Genomic DNA, 19496 nt, shown 5'->3' with positions numbered 1-19496 from the left:
ACCGTACACCTGGAGGACTGCATCGGGCACTAGGGTTTCACCCAGAACAGAGCGCCAATCCATATCTGGGCGCACACACATTCACTCACACATACAGACACTCATTCACCAGGACAGTTGTTAGAGAAGCCAAGTCACCTACCCTCCATGTTTTTGGACTGTGGGAGGAAACCGGAGACCCCAGAGGAAACCCACGCAGACACGAGGAGAACATGGAAACTCCACCCAGATGGGACTTGAACCCAAGATCCCAGCGCTGGGAGGCGAACGTGCTCACCACTAAGCCACCGTGCCGCCCAAATTCCAACAGTTCTGCTCTGGACCTAATATTTTATAGATAAACTGGTTGAAGAAAGGGATGCCATCCCACAGCGGTGTGAGACCAGGCTGGTGACCAGCGTGAGGAGGAGGTGGAGGCTGTTGTGGCTGTGTGTGGTTCTTCCACGTACTCCACACTCAGCTCCACTGCTCCTCCCACAAACACGTTCCTTACAAATGTGGCGCCATTTAAAAGGGAAATGAACAGGCTCCAACGGTGTAAGATTTATTACCAAGAAGCACTGTTACAACAAAGAACACATCATGCCACCTTCATTCATCCAATTAAAATCATCCTTAATTATGAGGTATTCATTTTTCATGCATTGAACTGTGTACAAACTGTGCCTCCACATTTAACCAATCCATGGCCACAAATACACACCAGTGCACTAGGGGCAGTGAGCAGCCACCTTGGTGCCCTGGGAGCAGCTGGGGGTTTGGTTCCGTCACACTGTCCCTTCACTCCCACGACTCCCGATTTCTGAAGAAAAATCCGATTTTCACACGGCTTCATTTTTAGGTTGATTTTTAATGCAACAAAACAACCACCATAAAATGACACAAAAGCGGGAGAATGGTAGAATGTTAAATAACAGTAATATGTTACACAAATATACACTTTAAAACGTATTTGTACACATCTAATAGTACCACACACCAGTGTGCAGAGCGTGTCTGTGTTGTTGTAGTTCACCTCTTTAACCGCTAGAGGTCGCGGCTTGAATCTCGGCTCCTGCCCCTTTAAAGACAGTTGTAGAAACTTTCTCTTCTTCAACGGACTTTTGAATCATGTGACGAAAGCCACCGTGTTTTCTCTTTAAAGTGATCTGATTGGACAATACCCTCACCTACTGGTGTCTGATTGGTGGGAAGTCCCCCCAAGTCGTTTCTGATTGGTGGAAGTCCTTCCCAGGTCCTGGAGGTTGCGGGGTGGGAGGGTTGGGACGCGTCCGTGTTGTCGGGGTTTGTAGGAAGCGATGGAGGTAAACAGGAGGCCGCGGTGGCTGAGTGTCGCGCTCGTGTTGCTGGTGGTCGTGGTGGCGGAGGGCGCGCTGGAGCAGATGAGAGCCCGAGCCGGAGCGGACACCCAGCGGCGGGCCGTGGCCGACCTGCTCCGCCGGCTCCTGGGTGAGCGAGCCCGGGACTTCATCGTGTCCGTCAACGCGAGCGTGTCCGGCCCCGAGGGACTGGACGTGTGCGAGCTGCGGTCCACGAGGAACAACAAGGTGGTGGTGGTGGGCAGCAGCGGCGTGGCGGCGGCCACCGGCATCTACAACTATCTGAAATACTTCTGTAACTGCCATGTGTCCTGGTCCGGAGACCAGCTGCAGCTGCCCACCCCTCTGCCCACCCTCACAGGTGTGCTCCGGATCCAGAGTCAGCACAGGTAAACTGCAGCGCGAGGGACAGTTCGATAGGGGTTTGTTTTTACACTCACTGTTCACTCTCTCAGGTCCATCTGTGGCTCTGCATACTTAGTTACCCCCCTCTCCCCCTGTTCCTCAGCGCTCAGGACCCCCACAGAGCAGGTGTGATGTGGTGGTGGATCATTCTCAGCGCTGCAGTGACACTGACGTGGTGGTGGTGTGTTAGTGTGTGTTGTGCTGGTGTAGAGTGGATCAGACACAGCAGTGCTGCTGGAGTTTTTAACCCCCTCAGTGTCTGGACCGAGAACAGTCCACCGACCAAAAACATCCAGCCGACAGCGTCCTGTGTCACTGATGAAGGACTAGAGGACGAGCGACACACACTGTGCAGCGACAGATGAGCTACTGTCTCTGACTCTACATCTACAAGGTGGACCAACGAGGGAGGAGCGTCTCACAGAGTGGACAGAGAGTGGACACAGGGTTTAAAAACTCCAGCAGCACTGCTGTGTCTGATCCACTTCTATGAGGCATAAAAAGCAACATATTCTCCCCCTTTTCGACAAGGCAGCCCTGTTCAGAACGCCCGCTTTCAGCACCTGTTCCTTTAAATGATAATGAGCCGCTCGCTGTTCACCCCGACCCCGAGCGCACAGCAGTGAGGAGCGAGGAGCAGAAGCTCTGGTTTTTAGCCGTTTTCGCTCACTTCTCTTTCTTCTTCGTTCTCATTTTCATGGTTTTAATTAATTCTATGCTCTTATTTCTCCCACAGCAGCGGGAAGCCGTCCTCTGCCCCAAGAGGGACGCTAATTAGTGCAGCAGCATATAGTGTGGAGAGTGAGTGAGGGACAGAGTGTGTTTGTGTGAATGTGTTTAATCGTTAAGTAATAAATGCTGAGTGTGTTTTATATAAGAAGGGCTCCTGTACTGTGGTCGTGGGAGGTAATATCGGATCAATAACAATAACTATTGTCAAATAATATATCGGTCGAAGATATGTCGTGCATCGCTAGCAAGTAGACGTCAGTCACTCCTCACGCTGTTGTAGCACCTGCCCAGTGAGGCCTGGTTTTCTTGCTGAAATAACCACAAACTTTTCAGAAAAAAGACGTCATCTCGATGGCAGAATATGTCTCTTTAAAAATCCCAATATACACTATACATTAAAGGTACCTTCACAAGTCACCACCTATTTATTTTGGACAATTTTAAATAGCTGAATATTCTATAAAGTTTTCACTTTTATTTCACTTCTGTCCTAACAATTTTGGAGCATGTTGCATGCGTCAAACGTGTGTCATATCAATGTCTGTAGCCCTTATCCACTTCAGGGCTGCTGCGGTGGGTCCAGAGCCTACCCGGAATCACTGAGCACAAGGTGGGAACACACCTTGGAAGGGGCGCCAGTCCTTCACGGTGCGTCACACATTCGCTCACACACTCACACCTACAGACACTTTTGAGTCTCCAATCCACCTACCAACGTGTGTTTTTGGAGCGTGGGAGGAAACCGGAGCACCCGGAGGAAACCCACCCAAATGAGTGCATGTTTACACAGGACAAATTCTTGTTTTTTATTGCAGTTTATACAATGCTAATCTTCTACCAATTCTTCTCTGGATTTGTGAATAAAATACTAGAAGAGCTTTTGAGTGATGGATGACCCTTCATCAGCCACAGCAGCTCTGGTTGTTTCGCACTGTGGAAATGCTCCGTTCTCTCTTTAGGCTGAAGCTGAATCTAAGGGTTTTTATCTTGGCCAGCAGTTAGTTTGTTCAGTCGGGTCCTGTTAGACCTTCTGTGTTTGTTTGTTCTTTACATTTTTAAACTGGTCAGTGTGCGGCAGTCTCTACGGTGCGCTGTGTGGCTCTTAGGCCCATGAAAAATGGAGCATTGTTGTTGTCCCGCTTTGCTATTGTTTGCTGGGATCGCAGTGTCGACACTTCAGTGTCGGACAGAGCTTTTTAAGTCTTCTTATTGTGTGTTTTTGTCTCATTAGATTTACATGGGCAATCATGCGTAATATCACATCCCCCCCACCAATAAACACACATGCGGTGAGCCTGGGAATTACACACAAACAATCAGAACATGACCTTAACCTATGGACTAAAGTGCAGTGGTGAAATGAGTGTTGAGGGCGAGAACGCCAGCTGCATATTCACTGCAGTGTTTATTTCCATAACAGCTCTCAAACACGGCGGTCATTGGTGTGCCACCGTTGATTAATGAACATATTCCATCCATCCATTATCTGTAACCGCTTATCCAATTTTTTTAGGGTCGCGGGGGGTCCAGAGCCTACCTGGAATCATTGGGCGCAAGGCGGGAATACACCCTGGAGGGGACGCCAGTCCTTCACAGGGCAACACAGACACACACACATTCACTCACACACTCACACCTACGGACACTTTCGAGTCGCCAATCCACCTGCAACGTGTGTTTTTGGACTGTGGGAGGAAACCGGAGCACCCGGAGGAAACCCACGCGGACACGGGGAGAACACACCAACTCCTCACAGACAGTCACCCGGAGCGGGAATCGAACCCACAACCTCCAGGCCCCTGGAGCTGTGTGACTGCGACACTACCTGCTGCGCCACCCTAATGAACATATTTATTTATTAATTCACCTCTTTAAACATTGTAATTAATAAATGTCAATTTTATTCAATATGTACTTATTTATAAATCATTCATTCATTCATTGTCTGTGACCCTTATCCAGTTCAGGGCGGCGGTGGGTCCGGAGCCTATCCAGAATCACTTGGGGCAAGGCCGGAACACACCCTGGAGGGGGCGCTAGTCCTTCACAGGGCAACACTCACACATTCACTCGCACCTACGGACACTTTTGAGTCTCCAGTCCACCTACCAACGTGTGTTCTTGGAGCGTGGGAGGAAACCAGAGCACCCGGAGTAAACCCACACAGACACAGGGAGAACACACCACACTCCTCACAGACAGTCACCCGGAGTAAACCCACACAGACACAGGGAGAACACACCACACTCCTCACAGACAGTCACCCGGAGTAAACCCACACAGACACAGGGAGAACACACCACACTCCTCACAGACAGTCACCCGGAGGAAACCCACGCAGACACAGGGAGAACACACCACACTCCTCACAGACAGTCACCCGGAGTAAACCCACGCAGACACAGAGAGAACACACCACACTCCTCACAGACAGTCACCCGGAGTAAACCCACGCAGACACAGGGAGAACACACCACACTAATCACAGACAGTCACCCGGAGGGGGACTCGAACCCACAACCTCCAGGTCGAATGCGCTTGGAGGAGAACACTAACTTTCCAGATTGTCTTTTTTGTTGGCTAATGGACGTCTGTGTTGTCTAGCATCATGCTACACACCCAGAGAGCCTGAGGCTAGTTGTGGTCTGATTTCCAGGGATCAGAACATGACTTCTTGATGTTGAATATGACTATATGGCTGCTCAGCAGTTGTTACATGGTTTATTTGTCCTTGTGTTTTCCTGTGTGTGTGTGTGTGTGTGTGTGTGTGTGTGTGTGTGTGTGTGTCTCTGTAGGTTCAGGTACTACCAAAACGTATGCACTCAGAGCTACTCCACCGTGTGGTGGGACTGGCCGCGATGGCAGAGGGAGATAGACTGGATGGCCCTGAACGGCATCAATTTGCCCCTGGCATTCACAGGGCAGGAGGCTTTATGGGAAGAGGTGAGGCTCCTCCTACATCACGTTAATCATCAAAGGATAATTCAAAGGTTTTGGAAATGAAGTGTTTGCAGAAATCTGCATTAATCAGCTCTTAAGGTTTTGACTGCAGTTGACTGACAGATCAGCCACATGGTTAAAACTACTGACATTTGAAGTGAATAACACTGATGATCTGATTACAGCGCCCCCTGCTGAAGACAAGGGAACCCTGCAATTTTGCATATTGCTCTGAGCAGATCTTCATGACCATCACAGTGACGCCCTAGTCAAAGTGTCTCAGACCCTTAGGCTGACCACCTCTGACCTTTAACCTTTAACTGACCTTTAATTTTCAGCCTGATACACCCTCCCACTCCACTCCCGACAGGGGGCTATGTAACCAGACCCGTGTTGCTCACCTCATCAGTCAGTGGCTTTAATCCTGTGGCTGATCTGTATATTAAAGTGATTCGCAGTAATTAAAAATGCACTGTTAAACTTTTCTGTTTTCCTTTTTTCTCTCCCTCTCCATTTAATTTCTGACGTAGGTCTACACGTCTCTGGGTCTAAATCAGACAGAGATCAATCACTTCTTCACGGGTCCTGCTTTCCTGGCCTGGAACCGGATGGGGAATTTGTTCGAGTGGGGTGGGCCACTGCCCCAGTCCTGGCACATCACGCAGCTCTCTCTGCAGGTATGATCTCTGTGTTCATAGTGCTGTGATTTCGCAGGCATGTTAGGAGCATTTTTACATAGTGAAACATCTAAAGTGTATCATGATGTACGGTATTACTGTGTGGAGGGGGTGGGTGTGAGGGTGAGTGCACTGTTGGGCTGCACTGAGCCTTAAATCTTTGAGCACAAATTCGAGTGAAGGGTTTTCGGCGCTGTGCAGTTTAGCTCAGCACAACCCGACCATGCACAAGTGTTGACACGTTGAAGAGTGAATTTCAGTGACGGGTGACAGGCACTTGTGGTTTAGCACACACCACAGCAGATGATTTTCCAGCGAAACTGAGGCTCCAATCACACACGTTTAAAAAAAAAAAAAAAAAAAAGCCTCATAGCTGTGAGCGCAAGGTTGAGTAAAGTGTCTTCTGAATATTTCAGCTTCATTTTTCTCTTTTTTTAATCCAAACTCAGCGCTAAACTCATACTGTGGTGGGCGACTGGGCTTGTGTTTTTCCCACCACCCGTATTCAGATTGTGACAGAAGTCAGTGAGTTCCCACAGCGCCCCCTACCTGTGGGTCGCTTAAATGCATATGGATGAAAGTTTTGGCTGTGTATTTAAAGAAACAGTACAGAAATTTCACACACGTCATAAACACCATCCGCACTGCCTACATGGAGAGTTCATTCATTCATTCATTCATTATCTGTAACCCTTATCCAGTTCAGGGTCGCGGTGGGTCCAGAGCCTACCTGGAATCATTGGGCGCAAGGCTGGAATACACCCTGGAGGGGGCGCCAGTCCCTCACAGGGCAATGGACAGTTCATATTTTATTTTATTTTTTGGTTTCTACCCCGTTAAGTACATTCAGAACTAAGGCGGAACTATATGTCGGGAAGGGTTTCCGGGTGGGACACATTATATGCACGGATAACACAAGTAGCAGAATGTTTGTTTTATGTAGTTTTCAAGGTTAAAAATGTGTTTAAAGTGTTTTCACGTGTCAAGGAACGCTCCAAATGAAGCCATATTCTCCCTTTGTTATTTTATGCAGCCAATGAGGTTTGTGATTAAGTGAAGTTGAAATATTGCTAATGTTGCTAGCATGCATTTAGCTATAAGTTTATGTGTAAAGCTAAGGATTAAACTCATCTGCAATGTTATATTACAGTTCTCACGTTTAAGAATAAACCCTAATCAGTGCAGTTAAGAACTGTTGTGCTGTCATCATTACATCAGAGGGAGTCATAATTACCCTTACACCACCCAACCCCTATTTTTACAGACAGACATTTGTAGTACAGTATCATTACTTTTCTGTTCCCTGAGGTATAAACACTGCTGCTCATACACACAGCTCACACAGAACTCACCCACAGCTCACAGAGCTCACTAAGGTCTCATGCCCAGATCTTGCACACAGAGTTCACACGCGTTCCCTCTCCGTTCTTGTTTTGGCCTTATTTCTCAGCTGTGGTTGTGCCTGATTCACATGGTTTAACTCTGTCTAAGGAGGTGGTATAATTCTCAAATGTCTGCACTCTACGCTAGGAGCAGCACAAACTCAGAACGGCTCGTTGTAGCCCATTTCTGACTGAAGCATTTGTTGACCACAGTCATCCTGCACATTATTGTCTTATTAACCGCCTCCCTTTCCTCCAGTTCAGGATCTTGGAGCGCATGAGAGCTTTTGGGATGATTCCTGTGCTGCCAGCGTTCTCAGGGATTGTTCCTCAAGGAATCACTCGGTAACATCACGACTTTCACTGCTTTCATTAAAATCCAAAAGAATTCTAATGAGTAAATCTGTGCTTTCCATTAAATTCACTCTGTCTGTGTTGTATGTTGTAATTTTCTACTGTTTTTTAATAATATGTAGCAGGGTTTCTCAACCTTTTCCACAGTGCGATGCCATTTTTTTGGGGTGTGAAAAACATTTTGAGACTTTTTGATAAGACCCTATAAGGGGGATCTGCTGTTGAGGGTCTACAGCAGCAGTGACAGGGGTGCACTGGTCAGAAACTGGTACTGGACACTGGTTTTACTGGGGGCTGCAACACAAAAGTTGCAAGAGGCAGAAATCCCCTGGAAGACCATAAAAAAGTGGTCAGTCAGAATGATTCTGAAACAGCAGAAATGGGGCAGCAGAATCTGAGGAGACAAATCTACACAGGCCCTGGGGTCAGGAGAGAATCTGCAGAAGAGAAACATCTTCAGCCAATCAGACCCAAGCCCCTAATTTTAGAACCGCCCACTGACTTCTCCTGTAACATCCAGCACTTTCTAAAATGCAGCCGATACAGATTGATCCACACAAACCCTTCTTTGTTAATGGAGCACAGAGCGAGTGCAGCAGTAGGAATCAGTAGCGCCCCCTGCAGAATTCTGTTTTTTTGCTGCTGGACATTATCTATTGAACCAATACAGTGACCCCACTGTGGTCATGTCAAGACCCACAACAGGTCACGACCTCCGGGTTAAGAACCTGGTCATATACCATTTATAGGCATGTGAATCAATAATCAATAACAATAATAACAGTTGCAGTATCCTGTGTGTGAGACTTAAGCAATGTGATGTTGTCTTTAGCCTGTTTCCTCAAGCGAATGTGACCAAGCTGGGGCCCTGGAGCCATTTTAACTGCAGCTATTCCTGCGCCTATGTCCTGGACCCACGTGACCCGCTCTTCCAGAGAATTGGCTCTCTCTTCCTGTCCCAGGTCATCAGGGAGTTTGGGACGGACCACATCTACAACACTGATACCTTTAATGAGATGAACCCCGCCTCATCTGACCCCACTTATCTTGCCTCTGTTAGCCGTGCAGTCTTCACCTCTATGACCTCAGGTAAACCACGCCTCCTCAGTGTGCGGGCAGTGTTTGGGATGTGGTCGATGTTAGGGATCTATAGATGTGACATTTCTAAGCTCGATACTGATAAATACACTGTTATGGCTTATACTGTGCGGAATATGGCTATATACGGTGCGGAATAGCTCACAGAGGGTAAAGGGAGTAAAGGAATAGTGCTAAAATGAAAGAGGTCTATTGTTAGCATTGAAGCTAATAACAGAGCTAGCCTTGTAACTTAACTTGCTGATGGTTATGATATGTAAACTGTGTATGGGTAGCCATCAACAAATTAAGTAACAAGGCTAGCTCTATTATTAGCGTCAGTGCTAACAATAGACTTCTTTCATTTTAGCATTATTTCTTTACACTCTTTACCCTCTGTGAGCTATTCTACTCTGTTTGGCTGGTTTCAGTCAATGTGTTTTTCACTGTATATATTTAAGCAGATTGTTTAAGATGCTTGCTTGTGTTCTCTTATGGCCATAATGTATTTCTCTGTTAAATAACAAACAAATTCTGTCTGTAGGCTAATTTTATTATTCACACCAAAGCGTTTCAATGCGGCGCTACTTGAAGTTCAGCAGAACAGCTATTTTAATCAACGATGTCTCTTTTAAAGGAACATTGTGATGCTCCACTGATCTGTAATAAGAGAGAAAAGACAAAAGAGTTGCTATTGTCAGGCTTTGTATATGCCTTATTAAAAATCACAGTTACTGTATAAAAAAAATCTATAGCTAAAAATTTCACAGACACAGGTTTCAGGTTTAAAAGAGAACAGGCTCCATACTTTATTTAAACAAGTTAAAGTATAATCACATCAACCCGGGTACGTCTGAAAAGAGATACCAAAAAGCATTCATGAAGCAGGTTAAGGTATAGACACATTAACCTGGGTAGGTCTAGGAAGATGTACAAAAAAGCTTTTGTGAAGCTCTCATTTTTTTAAACAGTATTCAGACGTGATAAGAATATTACCCCACCTTCTTCACACACTCCATAGGTTGGATCCCATTACAACCAAAGGGTACCTTATTCCCCATGTACATATAAGGACTTCTGCTTCCGGTTCACTCTTCAAACATTGTTTACTATTAGGTTCAAAAGAAAGTTTGTGTGCTACTTAAAAAACAGTACGAAAACCTACAAGATTTCTATGCAGCGTCATTGCAGATGTTTGTATAGACAGTGGAAATGTGCTGTGATCACAGGTATCAGCTTGTTTTCATGAAAAACTGGGGACTTGTCGGTAGTGTTGGGCATTATTCATAATTTATATACCGTCTCAAAATAATATCACAATATATGGTACTACTTGGGAGTGGGGTGTGCACTGTTGGGCTGTGTGAGCCTCATATCTGTGAGTGTGGGTCGAGTGAAGGGTTTTCGGCGCTGTGCAGTTCAGCTCAGCACAGCCCAGCAGTGCACACCGACACGTGTTGACTATTAAAAACCTGATTCTGAGAGAGAGATTTCAGAGACTGGTGCTGGGGGAACAGAAACCTTCAAAACCAAGTGAAATAAGACGGAACACACCACAGCGAACCGAGGCTCAAATCACACACATTTACAGATTAAGCCGCATAGCTGTGAGCAAAAAGTCCAGAAGGCTGAGTATTTTGTCTGTTTTCAGCTTCTTTTTTCGCCCCCCCCCCCCCCCCCCGTGGCTCTTTTAAATGCACATGAATTAACTCTTTGGCCTACATTGGTACTAAGTTATACCACCCAACCCTACCCTCCAGATTATCTGTGATTACATACACAAGTCAACATCTTTCATGGTTTGTGTGGAGATTGGTGGTGACTGCTGTGAAGGTAATGTAGATGTGGAGGCATATATTGGGATTTTGGAGAGACGTATGCTGCCATCTAGATGACGTCATTTTCTGGGAGGTCCATGGTTGTTTCAACAGGACACTGCAAGACATCGTTAGGCACCATGCTATAACAGCGTAGCTTCGTACACACAGAATGCCCACGCTTGACTGCCTTGCTGTCTCCTCTCTCTCTATGTCTCCTATTGTAATCATGAAGAGGAGAATCAAACGAACGTGACCAGAGACTTTTGAGCAGCTGAAGTCTTGTATCAAGTGAAAACAGGCAAAAACTCCACTTGTAAGTCTGCAGTGATTAGTTTCCTCAGTTCTCAAAAGCTTAAACAGTGTCCATAAGGACAAGGTGACGGAGCTCAGCGGGAAACTCGCTTCTGTCCCAACTTTAGAGCGTATTGTAGGCATTGGATTCTACAGGTGTTTACATTTACAAAATAAACTGAATTTTTCAGGGACAGCTTTGGAAGTCTTATCATTTGTCCTTATGTTTAAACAAACTCCAAGGGGATGAACACATCAGAGATTCCTGTTTTTACTTCAGTTTAAATGTGTCCCAACTTTTCTGTGACTGGAGTTGTAATAATTCGACTTGCTGCTAAACAGTGTGTCCCTAGTTACTATTTTGTTCCCTTCACTGGAACAAGAGCTTGTTTTTGAAGAAGCGTCTAAAGTTAAAGGCTTTGATGCGAAGAGTACACAAGAGCTCGGTGTCAGTGTGGCATGTAGATGGCGGCCTCAATTAATGTCCCAGTGCTCTGTTCTGTCCATGGTGCGTCTGGCTGTAATTGCTCTAGTTTCATAACCCAGAACTGACCCGCCTGCAGTTCTGGGACACAGTCGGGGTTCCTCAACCCCAGACGGTCTGTTTCTCATCCGAGGTGTCATTCAAACGCTTGCACCCCTGCACCCCGCTGGTGCTCGCATACATCAGCCATAATGGATTCTCTTTGTTCAGTGAAAGGGCTGAACAACATGGTTCTTTTATATATCGCAGTTGCTATTGAAGCTAAATTGTAAGAGCTACTACTTGAAATGATATGAAATGGCTCATTTTTACAAGTTTTTACTGGGGAAATTTAAGTTTAACTGAATGCTGCTATAAATATTCTTTTGGCAGAATAATATTTAGGCCTATGATCCTAAGGCCTGAGATTATTTACCTAAATATGAGGCACCCTCGTTTCCATGAGTCAACAGCCCTGTTCAGAATCATGCGCCTGTTCCTTTAAATGATAATGAGCCGCTCGCTGTTCACCCCGACCCCGAGCGCACAGCAGTGAGGAGCGAGGAGCAGAAGCTCTGGTTTTTAGCCGTTTTCACTCTGTTCTGTTTCTTCTCCGTTTTTACTCAGTGCTCTTATTTCTCCGCGCTCGTTGTGTCTGTTTCGCTGTGTTTAACTCCATCATTGCGCTCTCACAATCGTGGGTCCAGCGCTGTGATTGGACAGACTCAGATGAGGGGGCGGGGCCATTGTAAAATCTCTGCATTTGACGTCAGAAGCGGAGCAGGCTCAGAACGGCTCGTTTGATCTCGTGTTTTCTGTCTTAGGCAGCGCACAGAAAACGGACGGTGGGGGTCTTGTTTCACAGTGTGTGGGTTGGTGGGCTTTTTCGGAAGGTCGTGCCATAAGGGAAGGCACCTAACACAGCATTCACCTGCATTTGTGACATGATCTTACCAGTTTTTTCTGTTGTCTCACCATATGCCTTCAATGTAATTGATAATCAGTGCTTCAGTTTTTGACTGTTGCCAAATTTTATCACCAAATTGGAGCTTTAAAATGAATTCTAAATAATTTCTATGAAGATACTTATGCACCCTGGCATTTGAGTTTAATTGATCTCTCTCTCTTTCTTTCTCTCTTTTTCTCTCTCTCTTTCTCTTTCTTTCTTTCTCTCTCTCTTTCTTTCTCTTTTTTTCTCTCTTTCTTTCTCTCTTTTTCTCTCTTTCTATCTCTCTCTCTTTCTTTCGCCATTTCTTTCTCTCTTTTTCTCTCTCTCTCTTTCTTTCTCTCTCTCTTTTTTTCTCTCTTTCTCTCTCTCTCTCTTTTTTTCTCTCTTTCTCTCTCTCTCTCTTTCTTTCTTTCTTTCTCTCTTTCTCTCTCTCTTTTTTTTCTCTCTCTCCCCCTCTCTCTTTCTATTTCTGGCAGTGGACCCGAAGGCAGTTTGGCTGATGCAGGCCTGGCTCTTTGTCAGTGACCCTGAGTTCTGGAAGCCACCTCAGGTGAAGGCCCTGCTCACTGGTGTCCCCCTGGGCCGTATGATTGTGCTGGACCTGTTTGCAGAGTCCATGCCAGCGTACTCATTCACTCAGTCTTTCTATGGCCAGCCTTTCATCTGGTGCATGCTGCACAACTTTGGAGGAAACAGTGGCCTGTTCGGAGCGGTGGAGAAAATCAACTCTGGCCCCTTTGAGGCCCTCCGCTTCCCAAACTCAACGCTGGTGGGGCTGGGCATGGCCCCTGAGGGCATCGAGCAGAACCCTGTGATTTATGAACTGATGTCAGAGCTCGCCTGGAGAAAGGAACCAGTCAACTTGGTCAAATGGGTGTCGCTTTATGCGTCCCGGCGCTATGGCAGCATGGATGAGACTCTGACAGTCGCCTGGCGCCTCCTCTTCCGGAGCGCGTACAACTGCACCGTCCCCGGGTACAAGAACCACAACAGAAGTCCGCTGGTGCACCGGCCGTCTCTAAAGATGCAGACGGATGTATGGTACGACCCGGCTGATGTTTATGAGGCGTGGAAGCTGCTGTTTGAGGCTGCACCTTCACTGGTGTCTGTGGAAACCTTCCGATACGATCTGGTGGATGTGACGCGGCAAGCTCTTCAGCTTCTTACTACGGAGTTTTACCAGGAAATAAGGGAAGCTTTCCAGGTAAAATGCAAACTTTATTAAATATTTTTCTCCATAAAATCAATAATATTTTTAATAATATCTCCCTCTCACCAGATGTAGTCGATCAGAAATAAAAACACTGTGTTAAGGCAGATTTATACTGTGTTGACTGGATGCAGAGCCGTTGTGAGCTTCTGTGTTGGTGTCTGCGTTGCTCTGCATTACACCGCCACACCACTAGGGGCTGAATCTCAAACATCTTCCTCTACACGATGCAGTACACAATGCAGTGGTGTAGTAGAATTATTTATCATTTTTGAACACTATGAAGGGAGTAGCTCGTTGTTTGGATCGTAGTTTACATGAGGTGCTAGGAAGGAAACAAATACAAAGTGACACACTTTTCCCGTGTGGTCTTGCTTCACGTTGTGAGGTTTTTTTCTTTCGGAGACGTCCGAATTTTTCCTTTGCTCAAAATTAGTTTTCATCCCTGATGTCCTGTTTGAGGAAACCTCTCGCCATGAATTTGCTGCTGTCTGCGTCTCTCTGTGGAGGAGAGGAGTTCATGTTTCTGTGCTTCTTCTGTTCAACATAAACAATGTCCGTCCGACTAGTGACCAGTCTGCATCAATGCAACGTGAAGTTACGTGAAGATCCAGAGCTGCTGTGTTTTTCAAATTTACCCACAACTTTATTCATCGACAAAATATAAATATGTAATTCTTTTCATAGAATTAAATACAATTAAGTATGATATTCCATCAAATGTTGGACCTCAGTCTGGACCTGGACAATGTGACTGTTCTCTCCGGAATATCCAAATATATACACTCTTAAAAATAAAGGTGCTACAAAATGTTCTTTGAGCGATGCCATAGAAGAACCACTTTTGGTTCCATAAAGAACCGTTTTTGTTTAAGAAATGCATGTGTACCTTTTAAAATTCCATCTCTTGTTTTAAGGTTCCTTAACAATTTAAACATTGAATCATTAATGGTTCTTTATGGAACCAAAAGTGGTTCTTCTGTGGCTAACACTCAAAGAACCTTTTGTAGCACCTTTATTTTTAAGAGTGTACATTGTCGCTGTCCAAAGAAAACCGTATCTCCCTCGTTTGAACACAGCAGCTGTCCTTCACAAACTTCACGATGAATGAACCAATAGAAACGCTCCAAAATTACTCCAAATAAAGTCTTTAAATGTATTTATTTATTTATATACGGTTGTGTTGATAGACAGCAGCTACAGCTAATTCAGTCATTACGGTAATAGAGTGTTTACCCTGTGGAGTCACTTCACTAGAGAGAGCGAGAGGGACACGAGACTGAGGACAGTGTTGTCAGTTCACCACATACTGTACATGTATGTTATGGTCTGATAAATATTAACGATAACATAATAGATTTGACATTTATTATAATTATAACATAATTATTCATTGTTATAAAACTGTGACGATGGATGCATTGCCTAGATATCACAATTAATCAGCTCTAAATGTTTCTTGATATCTGATTGGTCGATATGAGACCCACAAACAAGGTCTTGGAGAGAACAGATCGCTCCGAACACTTTGCCGAAGTCGTTCCAGTTAATGCTTTATCAACTCGTTAATCACATTCACTCTGTTCTCAGGCTCAGAAGCTTCCAGAACTCCTGACGGCCGGCGGCGTGCTTGTCTACGACCTGCTGCCTGAGCTGGACCGCCTCCTTTCCAGCGACGCCCACTTTATTTTGGGGGCGTGGCTAGAGCAGGCGCGGTCTCTGGGCCTGGACGAGCAGGAGGCGCAGCTGTACGACCTGAACGCCCGCAACCAGATCACGCTCTGGGGACCCGACGGCAACATCCTGGACTACGCCAGCAAGGAGTGGGCGGGTCTGGTGGAGGACTATTACTCGCAGCGTTGGGGACTGTTTGTGAACACGCTGGTGGAGTGCCTTGACCGAGGCCGTCCTTTCAGGCAGGACACTTTTAACCAGGCCGTGTTCCAGGTGGAGAAAGGCTTCATCTACAACCACAGGAAATACCCGTCCAAACCCAGCGGGGACACTTACGACATCACGCAGAGGATCTTTCTCAAGTACTACCCGCACGCCATGAAGAGGTTGAAGTAGGACTCTTGTGTTTATCAGTGTGTAAACAGTAGCGGTGGCCTTTTAGACGCACAATCAGCGGCCAACCAAGCTCATAGGTAGTCTTAGAAAATTCAGCTCGGTCGATACAGTGTTCTCAGTGTGATGCCTCTTTTGATTCAGCAGAAATAAGGAGTTTGAACGTGAGTGCTTGTACGCTGCATGCGCTCAGAGGCTCCTTGACCTTCCATTAAAGATGACACCTGAGAGACCCTCGAATGAGACAGGGGACCATTTCAGAGATTCATATTTTGACGCACTGTTTCAAAGCTCACTTTCTATGGGTATAAAAACCAATCAGGGTTTTATATATGGCAGCTCAGCTACAGAACTGAACTCAGATACTGTGTTGCAGTACTGCCATGTCCTTAAACTGCAGCCTTATCTGATCAGACCGAGCCGTTTTATACATCCACCGTAGATCCTGTTATTAGACACACTCATGGTTAGTGAATACGGATGTTTTAAGGTGGACACTCTACATAGAAAAGTAAAAAAGATACGACATGAAACGGGACGCTCTGGAGCAGACACGTGAGCATAAGTCACTATGATCAATGCCAAATGTCGGCTAGAAGGGTATAAAGCAGCACTGGAAATGTGTTTTCAGCAGAAATGCTAATGTGGACATTTTGATGTCCAGGAATAGGAATTTTTACCCAGAACAAGTTCCGCAGTGGTTCTGTGAACCGGAGAGGTTTGATGCTGGGCCCAAAGACGTGGTTTGTGATGAGTTTAGCTGACTCTCGTGTGAGCACATATTGAGAAATCGTTCCTGTTCTCAGTCATAGCTGTTTGCTGTGTAGCCCATGAACCTGCATTTCATTGGGTATTACATGTCATTCGCTCCATTAACAGTGAGGTCGAACTGAGAGCTGGTGCCTCTGGGGTCATGTGGAAGAGTCGGGAGGGACTGGGCTCTGGTTTCCATGTTCTGCTGTAACTTTTTTAACAACTGAGCTTATAAACTGAGAGGCCAAGCAAATATCTGTGTGAAATCTACTCACTGATGACTTAGAAACACTGAATATATCACTGTTAAACAACACAGAACCCCAGTGGATGTTTTTGCTCATGGTGTTCCTCAGGGTTATGTTCGTGGCCCCCTCTGCTTCATAATGTACACCTTCATATAATTAATCAGCATGGTTTTTTTTTTTTTTTTTACATTTATCACATAAAGAGGCATTAAGCATGGGAACGTTCAGCTCATGTGCAGCTTCTTCAGAGCACCCCTTTCTCTATATCAGAGGTGTATGTACAAATAAACATCGGTGTCCACGATGAGTTCACCTTAAATTACCGGGATTCACTAACGTTAGGGTGTCTCTAAATGTTTAGATTCATGGTGTATGTTGAGGTCCGCTGTAAAACATGTTCAGAGCTGCGTTATGAAGAAGATTGTGTGTTAAAGGGTTGGTTTGGTGTTAAAACAGCCTTAAAAATATAAAGCAGTGTTTCGGTGTTCGACATTCCAACATTTTAATGATTGAGAGTATTTTGTAAAACTGTAAATATTTTGTAAGTTCAAATTTTATGGAAAATGTTTGAATTTATTTAGGTCCATTTTATTTAGGAACATTTTTTACATCCAGAACACACTGAGAAAATAGGTTAGAGTTAATGGAGAAGTGGAACTTTTTCACGTTGGACCTTTCACTGTAAAAAAAAAATAAAAAAATGGCAGCTGTGGTGGGCAGAATTTGACCGTAAAATATAAATGACATTACAGTTTTACTTTTGAAAATTGTGAATTGTACATTCAAGAACTGTTTAAAGAACGTTTCTGTTAAAGAACAGTTATTCACTGTAAATAACCCCTAGAATTTACATAAAAACAAAGAAACATTGTTTTGCCAGAAAATGAACATGTGAATAGTGTGAGGAATGAGTGAATGGAGACTGAGATACAGTTAAAGTGCATCCTATATTCAGCGCCTAAAAGGAGCAAAGACATGTGCAGCATCTGGGCGCCACCCTTCAGCCCTCGGAACACAGGCAGATGGTGAACGGTCGTGACCAACACAAAAGTCTCAAAAAAAGTCTTGAAAAGTCTCAAAGACGGAGAAAAACAAAAACAAAAATCTGAAAATCACAGAAAATATGGAGCAGCAAGGCATGCTGGGAGCTCCCCCATGAGTCTCAGCCCCTCCCAGTCCTTCGACACTTGTACCGCCCCCTAATGGTTTATGCATTTAACAGTAAAATTAAAGTAAAAGTGTAATTTTTACAGTAAAGAGATGTAAAAATTAGTGTTTTTGCTGATAAAAGTATTTCAGAAGTTTTCAATTTTACAGTTTTTCATGATAAAATTTACAGACATATTTTACAGTGTTTCTAAACTCTTATAGGGTGATTTATAGTTAAGATTGTTAAAGAAAATAAATGATAATAAATAATGAACGACTCCAGTGACACTGACTGAATACTCACCATGAATTTCCTTCAAACTTCAAACATTTTTAAAGGCGATAAACATCCATTCCAAGCTCGTGGTGTCCAGTTTTTAATTGGTTTATTAAAAGTAAAGCCACATCATCGTAATACACTGGAACCTGAATTCAGGTTGTTTAGCAAGTTAGCAACACAACAGGAGCACACACCTGGGAAGTGTCCCCCAAAGACACAGTGGATGAATGCATAACAGCTGGATGCTTTAGCCTCCACAAATGCCTTTTCATGAACAATGTGTGACCAAGGGGCTGGGGCACAGTGTGTGTGTGTGATATTGGTTCTGCAGTTGAATGCAGTCCACTGTGAGTGGGGGTGGCTTTATTTTCATTAGTTTCACCTTGAAATAATTGATATATAAACCATGAGGTGCCTTGAAGTCACCCTTTCCAAGTTCAGAAGGTCTTTAAAGGTTAAGAGTTAACGTCTCGAGGCGAGGATTTGAGCGATGCACAGATTTTGTTTGTGTTTTATGAGATGTTTCTATCCTGAAATAGTCTTTTTTTACTTTTATAAAGACGACTTTTTAGATCAATGTTTACACATTTCCACTTTGACACGGGGAAGGGCTCTGAGGTTTACAGAGGAATCTTTGACAAATGATAAAGTGCTGATGATGTTCACAAGGGCACTACCAGCAGAAACCCTCGACGCAGGACTAAAAGCTCAGAGCGAGGGGTGTTGTATCTGGACGCAGCCTGAGAGCCCAGTGCCTGTCTCTGTTGGTGAGGGCTTCAGGCAGCGAGCGGAGGTCTGGATTATCATAAGAGTCCTGTTTCAATGTGAAAAGAAATTGCTGACAATTAAATGCTATTTTTGTATGTCGTTAAATAAAATCCATTCCTTTTATTCCCTGCTTGCATCCATCATGTCTCCACCACTCAGAGGAGTGTGTGATTGTGTGAGTGACTGGGTGAGTGTGTGAAACTGGCCACAGGTGTGAGTGTGTGAAACTGTCCATAGGTGTGTGTGTGTGAGTGACTGAGTGAGTGTGTCAGTGATTGGGGGTGTGTGTGTGAGTGTGTGAAACTATGCACAGGTGTGTGTGTGTTCGTGTGAAACTGTCCACAGGTGTGTGTGTGTGTGTGTGTGTGTGTGTGACTGGGTGAGTGTGTGAAACTGTCCATAGGTGTGTGTGTGTGAGTGTGAAACTGTCCACAGGTGTGTGTGTGTGTGTGTGAAACTGTCCACAGGTGTGTGTGTGTGTGTGTGTGACTGGGTGAGTGTGTGAAACTGTCCACAGGTGTGTGTGTGTTCGTGTGAAACTGTCCACAGGTGTGTGTGTGTGTGTGTGTGACTGTCCACAGGTGTGTGTGTGTGTGTGTGTGTGTGTGTGAC

At 45.0% G+C, this 19496-nt stretch overlaps 1 protein-coding gene across 1 annotated transcript; it reads left to right on the top strand.

Annotated features, from left to right (window-relative positions):
* The first annotated feature begins 1276 nt into the window (after positions 1-1276).
* On the top strand, positions 1277-18966 carry naglu (N-acetylglucosaminidase, alpha). The gene is made up of 7 exons (XM_066682591.1): positions 1277-1708; positions 5252-5399; positions 5927-6073; positions 7715-7800; positions 8642-8898; positions 12886-13613; positions 15210-18966. Exons 1-7 carry the CDS (start codon positions 1299-1301, stop codon positions 15687-15689), a joined length of 2256 nt encoding a protein of 751 aa, XP_066538688.1. The 5' UTR covers positions 1277-1298; the 3' UTR covers positions 15690-18966.
* The last annotated feature ends 530 nt before the right edge of the window (positions 18967-19496 follow it).

This window comes from Hoplias malabaricus, chromosome 10 (assembly GCF_029633855.1).
Source record: "Hoplias malabaricus isolate fHopMal1 chromosome 10, fHopMal1.hap1, whole genome shotgun sequence".
In the NCBI taxonomy this organism is placed as follows: domain Eukaryota; kingdom Metazoa; phylum Chordata; class Actinopteri; order Characiformes; family Erythrinidae; genus Hoplias; species Hoplias malabaricus.
This window is presented reverse-complemented; position numbering and strand designations above follow the sequence as displayed.

Bases quoted from the DNA above. Each gene is read 5' to 3' on its own strand.
- naglu (XM_066682591.1), top strand. From the start codon at position 1,299: ATGGAGGTAAACAGGAGGCCGCGGTGGCTGAGTGTCGCGCTCGTGTTG. The intron at 6,074-7,714 runs GTATGATCTCTG...CCTTTCCTCCAG, and splicing joins TCACGCAGCTCTCTCTGCAG to TTCAGGATCTTGGAGCGCAT. The intron at 7,801-8,641 runs GTAACATCACGA...TGTTGTCTTTAG, and splicing joins GTTCCTCAAGGAATCACTCG to CCTGTTTCCTCAAGCGAATG.